At 43.3% G+C, this 16,547-nt stretch overlaps 1 protein-coding gene across 1 annotated transcript in view; it reads left to right on the top strand.

The window, feature by feature from the left end:
• ncapg2 (non-SMC condensin II complex, subunit G2) overlaps positions 1 to 16,547 on the top strand; it is a 78,685-nt gene that overhangs the window by 19,095 nt on the left and 43,043 nt on the right. The window contains exons 5-9 of the mRNA XM_078429453.1: positions 2,503 to 2,660; positions 4,419 to 4,553; positions 13,399 to 13,493; positions 14,428 to 14,497; positions 15,581 to 15,667. Of these exons, the coding sequence (XP_078285579.1) occupies positions 2,503 to 2,660; positions 4,419 to 4,553; positions 13,399 to 13,493; positions 14,428 to 14,497; positions 15,581 to 15,667 (545 nt within the window). The remainder of the gene's footprint in view (positions 1 to 2,502; positions 2,661 to 4,418; positions 4,554 to 13,398; positions 13,494 to 14,427; positions 14,498 to 15,580; positions 15,668 to 16,547) is intronic.

Raw genomic sequence — 16,547 nt, 5'->3', positions numbered from 1 at the left:
CCACCAGGACTGTACGGTGTTTCTCCAACAACAAACCCTGGGTCAACCTTGACATAAAGGATCTCCTTAAGGGCCTTTAAGTCGGGAAATCAAGAGGCACTGAAGGCTGTGCAAAAGGAGCTGAGGAGGAAGATCAGAGAGGCGAAGAACAGCTACAGGAAGAAGATGGAGGGCCAGGTGCAGAGGAACAACGTCAGTGGAGTCTGGAGAGGCCTCAAAACCATCTCTGGATACAAGGAACCAGATTCCCGGGCCGTGGGGGACCAGAACTGAGTGAACGATCTGAACCTTTTCTTCAACAGGTATGATCAGTCACCTACCCCTCCCCTGGTCCAGTCACCCCTGCTGCAGCCCCCCTTGTTTGCACGTCCAGTACGCTGCCCCACCTCCCCTCCCACAGCACTTGGGTCACAGTCACCACCCACTGCTTCTGCTTCTCCTGCCCCAACCCCAGCACCTCCCACACCATCCCCCCCACATCCTCTCACACTCTTGAGCACCCAGCCCCTGTGCTCCAATCTGTCTTTCTCCACAGACCAGGTGAGAAATGCGCTCATGAAGATCAATGCAAGGAAGGCGGCTGGTCCGGACGGTATCAGCTCGAGGCTCCTCAAGTCCTGTGCAGACCTGCTGTGCGGAATAGTGGAGCATGTCTTCAATCTGTGCCTGGATCACCACCTCACATCCTGGATTCTGGACTACCTCGCCAACTGACCACAGTATGTGAGGACAAAGGACCTGGTCTCGGACATGGTGGTCTGCAGCACAGGGGTTCCGCAGGGAACAGTGCTAGCTCCATTCTTGTTCACCCTGTACACCGCGGACTTAAGGCACAGCTCTGCAGACTCCTATCTACAGAAGTTCTCTGACAACTCTGCCATCGTCGCCTCATCACGGGCGACGAGGACAGGGCGTACAGAGAACTGATCAAGGAGTTTGTGGACTGGTGCCAGCGGAACTGCCCCCGGATCAACGTGGGGAAAACCAGGGAGATGGTGGTAGATTTCCGCAGGCGCAGCCAGGTCCCATTGACACCGGTGAACATCCAGGGAATGGACATCGAGAGTGTGGATTCTTATAAGTACCTGGGTGTCTACCACAACAATAAACTGGACTGGACTGAAAACACCGATGTGCTATACAGAAAGGGCCAGAGCAGACTTTATCTGCTAAGGAGACTCGGGTCCTTTGGAGTGCAGGGGGCACTCCTAAGGACCTTCTACAACACGGTGGTTGCATCGGCCATTTTCTATGGAGTGGTCTGCTGGATCTCAGCGGTGGAAGGGAAGAGACTCGACAAGCTGGTCAGGAAGGCCAGCTCTGTCATGGGTTGCCCCCTCGACTCAGTGCAGGTGGTGGGAGAGAGGAGGATGATGGCATCGCTGCTGGACAACGACTCCAACCCCATGCAGGACACTGTCACTGCACTGAGCAGCTTCTTCAGTGACAGACTCCTTCACCCCAAGTGCGTGAAGGAGAGATATAGGAGGTCCTTCCTTCCCGCTGCTGTGAGACTGCACAACCAGCACTGCTCCCAGCAGACGAGTCAACAATAACAGCTAAGAACACACGGAAAACTTATGACAATTTATGTATCTTCTATTTATAATGAATGATCTCTTGCTCTCTTGCTATCCACTTTGCTGCTGTAACACTGTAAATTTCCCCAGTGTGGGACGAATAAAGGAATATATTATTATTATTATTATTATATGGCTAGACAGACGAGAGATTCCAACCTAATACTGATTCTGTGGGGCACAGTGATTATTAATGGCAAGTAGGGAGGAAATGGGTCTACCTGACTTAAGGCATTTTGAAATAATTGCCCTCCGAAGAATCGGGTGTGAACCACTTTTATAAAATATTTTTATGGTCTGCATATTTTATATTTACCTCTGCATGTAGTACTTATTTTTATGTTAAGAACATCACAAGATCCTATTGACCTTCAGACTATTCAAATACGAGTCAACGCTAGCTCGCTGAGCAGTGCAGATCCCTACTAATTTCACATCTAACCTCTTCTCACCACATCTCATTAACTCCCTCAGATTTTGCCCCTCACCAACAGATTAGGGGCGATGTATAGTAGCCAGTCAATCTACCAGCAAGCAAATCTTTTGCATTTTGGAGGAAACTGGGACACTTGGTAAAAACCCATAGAGTCGCAAGACCAGCAAAACTCCAGATAGCACTGGAGTTCAGGATTCAACCCCTGTCGCTGCAGCAGTGAGGCAGCAACTCTGAAAGCTGCGTGGCTGTGTAGTCCTAATCCTGCCTCTGAATAGCTAAAGGTTTTGATAGGTTTGACCAAGTAAATCCTGCTCTGTGAATAAATAGGCAATTAAAAATTCTGTTTGCAGTAGGATATTAAAGATGAACAAAAAGCATACCAAGTTATTACCTGCATCTTTCCAGTACTTTGAAAGCGTAGCTAGAACCAAGACTCCTCTATTAGATCTGCAATCTTTTGAGGGCTGTTTCATTTTCTTTTTTTAGGCATAATGCCCGTGTTGCCTACGAGTCAAGTAGTGTTGACATTTGCAATCCAACATCTGTTTGAGGCTTGGTGGGACAAAGGATTAAAAGGAAAAGCGGAACTGGGAAAAACAGCCTTTATTATGTTGCTGGAGAAAAGCCTAATGGCAAAATCCTTGGTATGTTAACATATATTTTTCAGAAGATTAATCTTGTTGAATATTTATGTTTAAATATATATACTAGACCAAGTGGACCCGTTGGGCCCAAACCTCTCCTGCATTGATCCAGCACCCTCACTCCCCCTCCCTCACCCACTCCATCCCCCCCAACGCCCCTTATCCTCCCCTTCTCACCCACTCGATTCCCCCATAACCCCTCTTATCCCTCCCTCACCCCCCACTCACGCAGTCTATCCCCCCTCAACGCCACCTCCTCATCTCACCCACTCCATCCCTCCTCAACCGCCCAAACCTGCATTGGTCTAGCGCCCTCCTCCCCCCTCACTCACCGACTTCAACCCTCCTTATCTCCCCATCCACTCACCCACTCCATCCCCCCCTCAACCCTCCTTATCCCCCCCACTCTTCCCCTCTCACCCACTCCATCCCCCCAACTCACCCACTCCATTCCCCCTCAACCCCCCTTATCCCCCCCTCAACCACTCCATGCCCCCTCACCCAACTCCATCCCTCCTCAATCCCCCTTATCTTCCCCCCGCCCCCCCTCAACCACTCCATGCCCCCTCACGTGGCCGGAAGCGAGCTGTGGCTCTCTACGGGTCGCCGCTGTTTGCACCATCGCAAAGTCAAAATATCGTAGCGTCGCCCCAACTGCGCACGCGCGGACTGACGTCGAAAACACAGCTCGTCCTCCTTGGGGGGGGTGAGGGATAAGGGATGGAGTAGGGGAGGAGGGGGGTGAGGGATAAGAGATGGAGTGGGTGAGTTAGCGGCAGCTCGTCGGCTCAGCAGCCCCCCCCCCCCCCATTGGCCGCCACTCCCATCACTTGTGCGGGTCACATTGTGACGTTGAATGCTGAACACAGTCAGCGTCATGTTAAAAGATAATTTTTTAACTTTAAAATGTCTATAACGTTAAAAATTGACCAATTTGAATGAAACTTGCATTAAGGTGACCCCCAGGACAATGGTGAGTAAGATGGGCCTAAAATTGTCACGCTATCATGGTCCTATTATTTATTGTTCTCCTTTTCTCGACTTGGCTCTGACAAATTTGTTCTTTCTTTGCTTGGTGTTTTTTCTCTTGTTCTTTCAAGCAATTTCTTTTAATTATTGCTTTTTTAGTTTTCAGAATTGACTTCATCGTCCCAATTTTTTTATGCTGCACTTATTTTCTCCCATGTTTCTGTTCTATTCTTTAGCTGTTGGACTCTGGAATCTTCCCCCAATTTTCTTTGTTTTAAATTTTTGCATATTGATGAAATTATTATGATTCATATAATGTGAAATAAATGTAAATTGCTGTCAAACTCCTGAAACATTCAACTCTTTTTCACCCGTTATCAGTGGTGTTGCCACATACTCTCACTCATAGCTCTACCTCATTTAGTTATTCTATTATCGTGCTTTCTTTGCACTACACTCTTTGACCATTCTGCTGTTTTTGCATTTGTCGTTGTATTTATTGCTGTGTCTATCACCATGCATACTATATACTATGAGCATTATGTGAACAAGGAATTTCATTGCACCCTGATGCATGTGACAATTAACTCATCTGAATTGGAAGTTTGTGACCTTATGGTGCTGCCTTTATTTCAAGTGATCCTTGATGTGCCAACGCTTTCACAATCCATTCACTTTGTTCATCACATAAAATGCTGCTTAAAATTTCTCTTTGTTAATCTTTTATGATTCTTCCACTTCAGTAAAATAAGTAAATATTGTTTTCTGTTCTACTTTGTTTTTACGCAGAATGCCGATATAGTTCGACTGTGGCAGTTCCATCAAGCTTTGGAAAGTTTTGATTTCAATTCTGAAGCCAGCAATGAAGTGAAGGATGTTTTGCTTCAGTGCTTCATGAGTATTGCACACCTAAAAAATGAAGAGGTAAGTGAAGGAAGCAATATTACATGATTACAAGTTGTTTCAAGCCAGAATGCCACGTCTGCCCACAATTCCTAATAAGCAATAATGATTATCCACTCTGCTTATTGTTTGGTGAGTCATAAAATTATTTTTTTAAACACCAGAACATACACCATAGCAGAACTGATCAATAATTGTCTGACTCGCTGATCATTGACCTCTCATTACAACAGGTTCTTGAACTTGGGTGTTACAACTTGGGTTGTCCATGAGTAGTACTCTTCATGAACATTTTATGTACTCGCCTGTATCAGGGTGTGAAGGTGTGGGCAAAGCTGGCAGAAGTAGGGAACCTTAAATGATAAGACATATTGAGTCTCTCCTTAGAAAAAAAGAAGGCATGGGTCAGGTGCAAGCGGCTGGGATCAAGTGAATCCCCACAGGAATTTAGGGGATGCTGGAGTATACTTAAGTAGGAAACCGGGAGAGTAAAATTGGGTTATGAGGTAGCTTTGGCAGATAAGGTGAAATAACCCAAAGTGCTTTTATGTATATTAAGGAAAAATGAGTAACTGGGAGAGAATAGGAGCCCACAAAGTGGGCATGTACATGTGGAGCTGTAGATGGGTGAGACCCTCGATAATTGTTTCTCTGCTCTTTTCAGCATGGATGAAGACCAGGAATACTGGGAATGTTAATGGGGATAGTCTTCATTACAGGAAAAGAGGTGCTGGTTGTTTTAAAACGTATGAAAGTAGAACAAGTCTCCGTGACCTGATCAGGTATATTCCAGAATACTATGGGAAGTTGAAGAGGAAACATGAAAAGGGATATGGGTCAAACACAGGCAAATGGGACTAGTTTGTTGGTCAGCAAGGATGAGTTGTGCCAAAGGGCCTGTTTTCATGCTGTACAACTATAGAATCTTTTCCTGTTGAAAAATGTATGCTTTGCTCAATCTTCTTTCTCCTGCCCTTGCATTCTTTCTGTATCATCCCCAGCCATTTACCTCACGTAATACCGACAGCTCTTTTACCTCGTTCATGTTGTATGGTAATCTTCAGTTCAGTTTTGTTTGGTCATTTTCATCAATCCTTGTAGTTATGTTCTTAAGTTGAAGGAACATCACTACCAGGTATGCAACGGCATTCATTTGCTACAGTCAGCATTAGGATGGAGGAGCTATGTAGCAGCAGTGAAGGAACTAAACTTTATTTCTTACATAGATATGATATGTCTTACATGATACTGGTTTACAATAAAAGACAAATTGTTGGAGTAAATGTGTGTCAGGCAGCATCTCTGGAGGACAAGGTTAGGCATGTTTCTGGTACGGATCGGTCTGAAGAAGAGTCCCGACATGAAACACCTCTCCAAGTTCTCTAGAGATGCCTGAACCGCTGAGTTACTCCAGCACTTTGTGGCTTATTTGAATTTTAAATATAAAAGTAGCAGAATATTCCAGTGGAGGGAATGACAGATATTGGAGGAAAAGAATATCCAAAATGTTTAACGACATTTTTCAGAGTTGGCTCCCTATTTTTGAGTTGCTGCGGCTTACAGAGAAAAATAAACCATGATCATTTCTTCATTGGTTTGATGGTTTTAGAATAATGACTTGGCTAAATTGCCTTTTCTCCCTGATTTTTTTGTATTGTTCTTTGTGTGCTGCTGTTGCCGGTGGTCAGGGGAGGCCCCTTCTTTCCGGAATGAGTGTCGGTGCCCGAGGGGGGCAAAAACACTGACCTCCGCTCCCGTGTCAACGAGAAAACACCGCCCCGAATGACGATCTCAGGTGTAGAGGAGGCGGTGTTTTTGGCCAGCCGCAGTTGCCAAGGGTTGCCAAGGCTGGCTGAGGGTTTCCAAGTTGCATGGAGGGAGGTCGTCATCGGCGGGCCTCAGAGCCCCACCTTTGGTGGTAGTAGCACCACTTGTCCTTGCTGGCGCCGTTTGCGGCCGGCGTCACTGCTGCTCCTTACATGCAGGCTGGGACCGCCCGTATGACCTGTCGAGGCACCGCCGCCACCCGAGTGATGATGGCTCCACCCTGCTGTTTGCCCTGCCACAGCACATCCGCACGGGCTGCCTGCCGTCGGGGGTCTGTGAAATCGTCATCCGCGAGGAGAAGGCGGATGTCTTCAGGCATCTGTTTCTGTTTTCTACTGCACAACTGCCAAAAGCTGGGCTATCTCGTGCATGTTTCGCTCGCATGGGTACTGGTTGCGAAAAGGTTTGGTGAGATGATCCATGTCCAAGCTGTCGAGCTGTGACTTGAAGAGGGACAAGGTTGGTGCACATCTGATAGTGTCGGGAAGGATGTTGCACTCTGGGATAGTCTATGGATATAGTGACTGTAGGTAGCTATTTTTGTTTGCTTTAATTCTAGTATAAATGAAGTGACCTGAGGACTGTCTTGTAAATAAAGTGAGATATGTTACTGGGGATGATGCCATGAGTCTCTTTGTAGACTGTACATAAGTGGGCTTTGGTGCATTTTGACTCCAGCGACTCCCAGCCAATGCGATTTAACATATCGGAGACGCTTGACTGTCTTGAGCAGTCATCACAAACAAACCGTGCTGTGCGCCTCTGAACCTTGTCAAGGGTGTCAATGTTATTTTTCTGGTGAGGGTCCCATATTGTCTGGCAATATTCCAACAGTGGGCGGACAAGTGTTTTGTACGCTACCTCCTTTGTTGGTTTGTCACAACCGGATAAATTTCTCCGGAGAAGGCCCAAAGTTCTGTTTGCTTTTGTGGCAATCTGGTTTATGTGTCTGTTCCAAGCTCGGCCAGATGTGAGTTCAACTCCCAGCTATGGGTGGTGATCAACTTCTTTAAGCAGGTTGTCTCCCATCTTGTACCGGTTTATGATCGGCTTTACTTTATGAGTAACTCATGGAAAAGCATTTGGTGTAATTGAAACCCATTTGCCAAATGGTTTCCCAATTGCAAAGATAGTTTATGCCATTTTGAAGAACCTTGGCATCTTCAGCAGCTTTGATCTCTCGATACACAATACAGTCGTCTGCAAAGAATCTCTCTCTCGGTTGTCAGGCAGATCGTTGATGTAGATCAAGAACAGCAAGGGTCCCAACACTGTTCCCTGTGGACTCAACTGGAGATTGTTGTGGTGACTCACCATCTACTACAACCATTTGATGTTGTTTGATGAGGAATTAATCAATCCAGGAACAGATGTTATTTCGGATGCCAACGTGGTGAAGCTTAGCCATCAACCTACGGTGGGGAACGGTGTCGAAGGCCTTGCTAAAGTCCATTATAATAAGATCGGCCTGCCCTCTGTTATCCAGGATTGTTTGCAGGTCATTAACCAGGACAGAGAGCTGGGTCTCACATGACCTGTCTTTGTGGAATCCATGCTGCTGGTCAGCAAGTATATTGGGTATTTCAAAATGCCTCATAACATGGCCATGAATAATATGTTCAAGGAGTTTGCAGACAATTGAAGTCAAGGATAATGGACGATAATTGGCTGGATTTGAGCGGTCTCTCTTTTTGCAAATTGGAGAGATGTTTGCATTACGCCAATCACAGTAGTTCTCCAGTAGAAATTGATTTCTGGAATAATATCTGGAGGATTGGAACAATACTTGAAGAACACGATTTCAAAACTGGCAGTTATGCCGTCTGGGCCACAGGCTTTATAAGGATTCAATTCAGACAAAAGCTTTTCAACTCCCTCTTTGGTGATAAGCAAGTTGCCAATATCTGGAATGCTACTATGGCCAAGATCTGGAAACTCAAATTGTTTTTCTCTGGTAACAACCGAGCAAAACTGACGACCAAGAGCTTCGGCTTTATCCTTTGCAACTGAAATGATGGTATTGTTAATATGCAAAGGTGAAACTCCACAGACTTCCCTTCGCTTGGATTTTATGAAGTTCCAGAATGGCCGGGTGTTTGCGGTCGTGAGGCTACCACCTTTAGCATCTCTGATGTAGGATTTATGAGCAATACGATCTTCCTGTCAATGTGCCTGTGAAGTTGTGTAAAACTAACTCAGCAAGCAGCAGAGTCATATTTTTTTGCATTATTATATAGACGTTTCTGTTAATGTCTCTCTTTATGGAACTGTTGATCCGTGGGTAAGAAGAGCGACTGGACCTCATCTTAGAAGGGATATGCTTCTCCATTGAACCAAGGAGAGCACTTTTAAAAGATGTATATAATTCTTCAGTTGAGCTACTTTTAATCAAGTTATATCAGTCAAATTGTCACATAACTGTTCCATATCACTAACTCCTGAAAAGTTGGCTTTTGCATACAGGTGAACTTTGCGTCTTGGTGGTCTGATGATCTTAGGTTTCAAAACTGCTCCAACGACAACCATTTTGTGGTCGCTTTGTGATACCACATTGGACATTAACAAAGTCTGCAGCAGCAGCAGCAGGAGTGTTGGTAAGGCACAAGTCGAGAATATTCTCTCTCTAGTAGTCTTTTTTACAAGCTGGTGGAGATTGTGATCTTTAAAGATGTCTATCAAAAACTTACTGATGGCAGGGTGTTGATCACAAGTTTTAAAGGCTATGGTTTCCCATTCAATGTCAGATACATTAAAATCGCCCAGTAACCAAATACTTGCGTGTTTGGTGGTATTTTGGCAAAGGAGGTATCCAGTTCTTTAACATAGTTTCCATCTGATGTGGGAGGCCTGTAAAAGGCCCCTATGTACACGGGAGATACACCTTTAACACGAATTGAGATCCATATCAGCTCGCAGCCTGTCTGGAGATTGATTTCAACAGATGCAACAAGGGTGTTCTTAACGGCTATGAAACCCCCTCCCCACCGTAGCATTTTGACGATCACGGCGAAAAACATTGAGGTGTGAAGGGAACACTTCACCAGTCACGATGGAGTTGTTTAACCAGGAGTCTTCCAGAACCAAGACTGCTTAAAAATTGGGGAATTTGGCCATGATACTCCGACAGTTTAGATTAATTATTTTCAGGTTAATCACAGTTGACTCCTTATGCTTGGATTTGGGTTTACTACATGACTTCTGGGGCTTGAATAAAAAATGGGTTCTCCTAATTGAGCGATGTCAGCACCAGAATTGTCATTGTTAGTTTCAAAAACACTAGAAGTCTTATTCAGTGGTTCAAAACTGTTTGGAAGTTCAAAGTCCAACAGGCTTTCAAAGAATGATGTTGAAAAATTTAGCATGCCACAGTTTATACATATCCAAGAGTATGAAGGATGGTTACTAAAAATGTCATACATGTTGTCATTCATGTCTAAGCAAGATGCATGGAACCAGCCATTACAACGCTCACATTCCATAGGTTTTTGGCCCCATTTGGTGGCTCGAGGAAGATCTGTTCGAAAAAGAGTCTTGTGTCCATCCATCAGGGCGAGCATTTTGTTCATGAGCACGGACGGTTTGCAGTCATCCATGTCCAGGAGGTTTGCCGCCCTGTCGCGGCGGCTGAGACCGAAAGTGTCCTTGAGGAGCGTTCTGAACCCTTCGTACTTGATGTTGACTGATGGCTGGCGAAGGGAATCAATCAGGCACCCGGCGGTGTCCTGGTCCAGCGCACTGACCACGTAGTAGTACTTGGTGACGTCGGCAGTTATCTGGAGGATGTGGAATTGGGCTTCGGCTTGTTCAAACCATACTTGGGGCTGTGATGTCTAGAAGATGGGCAGTTTGAGTGAAACTGCTTTCTGCTGATCTGGGTTGATGAAATCCAAAAAAGGCCATTTTGGATCGTCGGGCTCACCACTGTAGAGGTTCACGTGTTGTATAAACACTCAGTTTAATATTTAAACGATACAGCACAACAATTAGTACAAGAGGGGAAGGTGTGTGTTAACATGTTGACTGTGAGGTGAATACTCACTACATCATCTGCTGCACATCAGCAGTCCACCCAGGTTGACGTTGATTGGGCATCCAGATCACGCCAGGTCCACGTGAGTGTTCGACCTCGACGAATGACGGTTTGAGACCAAAGTTGCTCGGCCCGCCACAAGGTGAACATATGGAATCATGAGGCATTGGCCACCTTAAATTTGTTTTGAGTAAAACCTTTGCATTAGATTCTTTTGTACGTTCTGGGGGATGGTGCGTTAAATGCTTAGTAAGTTCTTGTATCTTCTTAAGACATAGTAAGGCCTTTCAACTCGTACAGTTTTTGTTAGCTCTCCGAGCAATTATATCAGTCCCTCTCCTCCGTGTAATGAATTCTGTCATGGACGTTGCCATCTGGCATGTCGTATGATGCAGAAGTACATGCTGAGGAACGGACTGAAGCTTGGTGCAGCCACTGCAAAAGCTTTGTGGGGAAGGACTCCAATCTAAGGTTCTTCCCTCATTGGACCATGAGGGGCTGGGTCCTGTGTAACAAGTGTCTTGTTGGACACTTCATATTTAAAAGGGAAACATGAGTGGCATTATAAGAAAAATTATTAATTTGATGGTGCAATGAATGTAACGAAAGGTATATCAATAGTATTCCCTGTATGCATATTAATGACTAACAAATATATTTTATTATTTAAGGGCATTTATTGCAGCATCTCACACAAATTGTCTGCAGCAGGCATATGACCTCAAGACAGAAGCAGGGGAATTTATTATGGGGAATAAAGAAATGGCAGACGAGTTAAACCGTTACTTTGGATCTGTCTTCACTGAGGAAGATACACACAATCTCCCAAATGTTCTAGGGGCCGGAGAACCTAGGGTGATGGAGGAACTGAAGGAAATCCACATTAGGCAGGAAATGGTTTTGGGTAGACTGATGGGACTGAAGGCTGATAAATCCCCAGGGCCTGATGGTCTGCATCCCAGAGTACTTAAGGAGGTGGCTCTAGAAATAGTGGAAGCATTGGAGATCATTTTTCAATGTTCTATAGATTCAGGATCAGTTCCTGTGGATTGGAGGATAGCAAATGTTATCCCACTTTTTAAGAAAGGAGGGAGAGAGAAAACGGGTAATTATAGACCAGTTAGTCTGACATCAGTGGTGGGGAAGATGCTGGAGTCGATTATAAAAGACGAAATTGCTGAGCATTTGGATAGCAGTAACGGGATCATTCCGAGTCAGCATGGATTTACGAAGGGGAAATCATGCTTGACAAATCTACTGGAATTTTTTGAGGATGTAACTAGGAAAATTGACAAAGGAGAGTCAGTGGATGTGGTGTACCTCGACTTTCAGAAAGCCTTCGACAAGGTCCCACATAGGAGATTAGTGGGCAAAATTAGGGCACATGGTATTGGGGGTAGGGTACTGACATGGATAGAAAATTGGTTGACAGACAGAAAGCAAAGAGTGGGGATAAATGGGTCCCTTTCGGAATGGCAGGCAGTGACCAGTGGGGTACCGCAAAGTTCGGTGCTGGGACCCCAGCTATTTACGATATACATTAATGACTTAGACGAAGGGATTAAAAGTACCATTAGCAAATTTGCAGATGATACTAAGTTGGGGGGTAGTGTGAATTGTGAGGAAGATGCAATAAGGCTGCAGGGTGACTTGGACAGGTTGTGTGAGTGGGCGGATACATGGCAGATGCAGTTTAATGTAGATAAGTGTGAGGTTATTCACTTTGGAAGTAAGAATAGAAAGGCAGATTATTATCTGAATGGTGTCAAGTTAGGAGGAGGGGGAGTTCAACGAGATCTAGGTGTCCTAGTGCATCAGTCAATGAAAGGAAGCATGCAGGTACAGCAGGCAGTGAAGAAAGCCAATGGAATGTTGGCCTTCGTAACAAGAGGAGTTGAGTATAGGAGCAAAGAGGTCCTTCTACAGTTGTACCGGGCCCTGGTGAGACCGCACCTGGAGTACTGTGTGCAGTTTTGGTCTCCAAATTTGAGGAAGGATATTCTTGCTATGGAGGGCGTGCAGCGTAGGTTCACTAGGTTAATTCCCGGAATGGCGGGGCTGTCGTATGTTGAAAGGCTGGAGCGATTGGGCTTGTATACACTGGAATTTAGAAGGATGAGGGGGGATCTTATTGAAACATATAAGATAATTAGGGGATTGGACACATTAGAGGCAGATAACATGTTCCCAATGTTGGGAGAGTCCAGAACAAGGGGCCACAGTTTAAGAATAAGGGGTAGGCCATTTAGAACGGAGATGAGGAAGAACCTTTTCAGTCAGAGGGTGGTGAAGGTGTGGAATTCTCTGCCTCAGAAGGCAGTGGAGGCCAGTTCGTTGGATGCTTTCAAGAGAGAGCTGGATAGAGCTCTTAAGGATAGCGGAGTGAGGGGGTATGGGGAGAAGGCAGGAAGGGGGTACTGATTGAGAGTGATCAGCCATGATCGCATTGAATGGCGGTGCTGGCTCGAAGGGCTGAATGGCCTACTCCTGCACCTATTGTCTATTGTCAAACTTTTTAAAAAAGGTTTAAAAATAGGTAATATCCTGTACTTAAAAAAGAGTGAATGTCTTGGAATTCTCCTTGTCACATGATCCATAGTTCCTCACTGACTTCACCAGAATACTTAGATTTTATTGTTCAGTGGAATTGGGCCTAAAGTGTGTTTGACATTTACCTAATAGCTTCAGCAATATAAAATTGATAACCTGTCTATCAAAAGGATGGGCAGCTGTTTCAGTAGCAAATTTAAAATATCTCTTTTAGCTCTTCACACCTTGTATTTAGTTATTAAATGTTATTTGAGTTAAATATAAAAACATTACAAGCATTGCAATTTACAACTGGTGTAGAAAGACATTAACATGAATTTAAATAAGTGTAGCGTTTTAAATACATATTTTGCATATGTAATTGAGCAATGTTTTGCTTTTGGAGTTGCTCTTGAATGTAACATCAATATACAGTAGGGTGGCTTTAGTTGTACACTTAAACTTTTTTTTTCTTTTTAGGGAAGGCGTTTTCTAAGCTTTTTGTTCAGCTGGGATGTGGAATTCATCAAAATGATCCATGGGACAATTAAGAACCAGTTATGTTTCTTTCCTAAGTAGGTACAGATTATTTTTGGAGTGGCCAACGTGTTGAGTAGTGATTAAAATTAAGTGATGTGTTTGAATTGGTCGATATATTCAGTTATTTAGCCAGAATTTGATATTGTGAAATTCTTTGTTTTGTTAGATATTTCAGGGTTTGTTTTAGATATGCAAAGCGACCAACAATGATCATGTTTGCATTTCTGGAAAATGTTGGTTGGTACAGAAAGATAAATACAACCATTGTTATTTGGTTTTATGTGACCTGTTTAAACCTTAATTACATTTAGGAAAAAAATGTTGGACAGTGTACCCTCATATTGCAGTTCAGTAATGGAAAATTACCCTTACAGAATTCACAAATCATTACCAAGAGAAATTGGATAGGAATAAAAATTCACACCTATGATATTTATGTGAGGAAACAAAATAACCAAACGCAATGAGATAGAATCAACAAATTTTATTGCGTTATGGAAAGTCACAATATGGACTGGTTTTTTGACACGCAACCCCTCTAATGTGGGAATGTAATGTGATCTTCACTCTCTTGAACTCTATATGTTCTTTCTGAGGTAGCAATTATGCATCCCTTCCTCTGGCAATTACACTGCATCTGGAAGGTTAAGGCATGCCAGCTTTTCTCGTAAGGAAATTTGAATTCACTTTTATGTGTGACTGCTGAGTTATCTGAAACCATTATACTGTGTTTTTGCAAAAATGGTTTGGCTGTTTATAGTGAAGTCTGGATGATCCACATGACTTCATAAAGTTGCATGTTGAAATTACGATGAATTGAATTTTGAGTTTGAAACACACAAAAAAAACCATAATCAGGGTTATTAAATTGGCGCACAGGCATTGACAATTATTTCATCTTTTCAATATTATTCTTGTTGCAACGCTTAACTTGAAATGGCTAAGGTTTTGATCTAATATTTCCTGTAGGTCGATAATGCCCTTGGTAGCTGAAGTGTATTTTAGAGCTTGGAAGAAAGCATCTGGGTTGTTCCTGGAAGTGAGTATTAATTGATTGAAAGATACAGCATTGAAGCCCTTCAGCCCTCCGAATCCACACCGAACATCGATCACCCATAAACATTAGTTCTACATTATAAATGATAATATATATATATATTATAAATTATATATATTATAAATGATAGAAATAAAGCAGTCAGAAACAGCAAAGAAAATTGAACTACCAATTTTTTTAAAATGGAACCATGAAAAAGTTTCATGGAAAAATGAAACTTCAGAGTGTAATTGTCATATTCACTGAGACCAGAATAATGAAATTATTATTTGCTGTGGCTTTACAGGCTTATTCATGTAACAGCACAACAATTAATAAAAAGTAATAATACAATGCAGTTATACTTGGTAACCAGACCATAAGAATGCAAACTGAAGTACATGGTGCAACCTCATGCAAGGTTATTGCTGTGGTAGAATTTTGCAGGGTGGTTCAAGAGCCTGATGGTTGATGGGAAGAAACTGTTCTTGAACCTGGAGCTAACGGTTTTCTGACTTCTGCACCACCAACCCGGTAGCAGTGAGAAGAGAGTGTCGCCAGGGTGATGTGGGTCTTTGATGATATTAGCTGTCATCTGAGGCAGCACTTCCTACTGAGACCTTCAGTGGTGGGGTCAAAACCTCTGACGGACTGATCCACCACTTTCTGCAGCCTTCTTTGTTCTTGGGCATTCAAGTTACTGAACGAGGCTGTGATGCAACCAGTCGGAGTGCTCTATATACAGTGTACTTGTAGAAGTTTGATTGCCTGTTCAGCAATTTGCTGAATCTCCTCACTTCTGAGGAAGTAGAAGTATTGGTGACCTTCTTTATGATTGCATCAATGTGCAAGACAGATCGTCAATCTCTGTGCTCTGATTCATCGTTGCCCATTATGCCTCCATCAAAGTGGTATTCATGGTGAATTTATAGATGACTTTGGAGTTACACAGTCACATGTATGGAGGTGCTAGAGAAAGGGACAGAGCTTGCAGCCTTGAGGTGCCTCTGTGCGTAGGGTCAGTGGGGTGGAAGTGGTAGTAAATTGGATAAAAGCATATTCTTAGAGGATTTTCTCTTCTTTCAGACTATTGAGTACAGCTGTATCCAGGATTTCATGCATCATGGAGTTCATCTTCCACGGAACTCACCAATCCACTCTAAAGTACACGGGGTATGTTCAAATTTAAACCATTTCATTGGAGTAAAGATTACACAATTGATCCTTTGTAATTAAGAAAATATTAATACATCCAATTATAGTGGGGGGAAAAAAGAAAGACTTAAAAGTACCTCATTTGTTTTCCATTTATGTTACTGTGGGTAACATGATAGGCTGGTGCTGGTACAAATCAAAGGTATTTATTTCACAAAATGCTGGAGTAACTCAGCAGGTCAGGCAGCGTCTCAGGAGAGAAGGAATGGGTGACGTTTCGGGTCGAGACCCTTCTTCAGACTGTACCAGCATGTGCAGTTATTTTCTTGATTTGTACTCCTCACAGGAGAAATAATTTCTAATAAAAAAGGTTGATTGTGTTAAAAACATGTTTTAATCCAATATCTATATGATTTTGTTAGAAAATGAAGGCTTCAGGAGGTCTTAAGAAGAAAAACCATGGAGGAAGAAAAAAATGTCAATGCTGCGCAAATGTGACATCACAGAAAGATTCCACGTAAAATGGCATGATGAATAAATGTTTTTCTCAAGATAGACTTGGAAGCATCCTGTTTCTCAGTCCTGCATTTTACGTGGAATCTTTCTGTGATGTCACATTTGCACAGCATTGACATTTTTTTTCTTCCATTTAATCTAGATGTATGAGTTGTAATCCTCGTGAAACATTTTCTTGAATCTAAGATTCTAAGGGAATAACAGGATTAATGTCTGAGAAGATGTTTCCCCTGGTGGGGTTTTCTGGAAATAGGGAACAAAATTACAGAATAAAGGATTGCTTATTTAAGAAGATCAGCAATCATTTCTTCTCAAATGGTGCTGACACTGGGAATTCACTATCCTAGAGAGCTGTGGAGGTGGAGTTATTGAACATACTCAT

This window comes from Rhinoraja longicauda, chromosome 2 (genome assembly GCF_053455715.1).
Source record: "Rhinoraja longicauda isolate Sanriku21f chromosome 2, sRhiLon1.1, whole genome shotgun sequence".
Classification (NCBI taxonomy): domain Eukaryota; kingdom Metazoa; phylum Chordata; class Chondrichthyes; order Rajiformes; family Arhynchobatidae; genus Rhinoraja; species Rhinoraja longicauda.
Note: the sequence above shows the minus strand (reverse complement) of the source record. Positions and strands in the feature narration are given on the sequence as shown.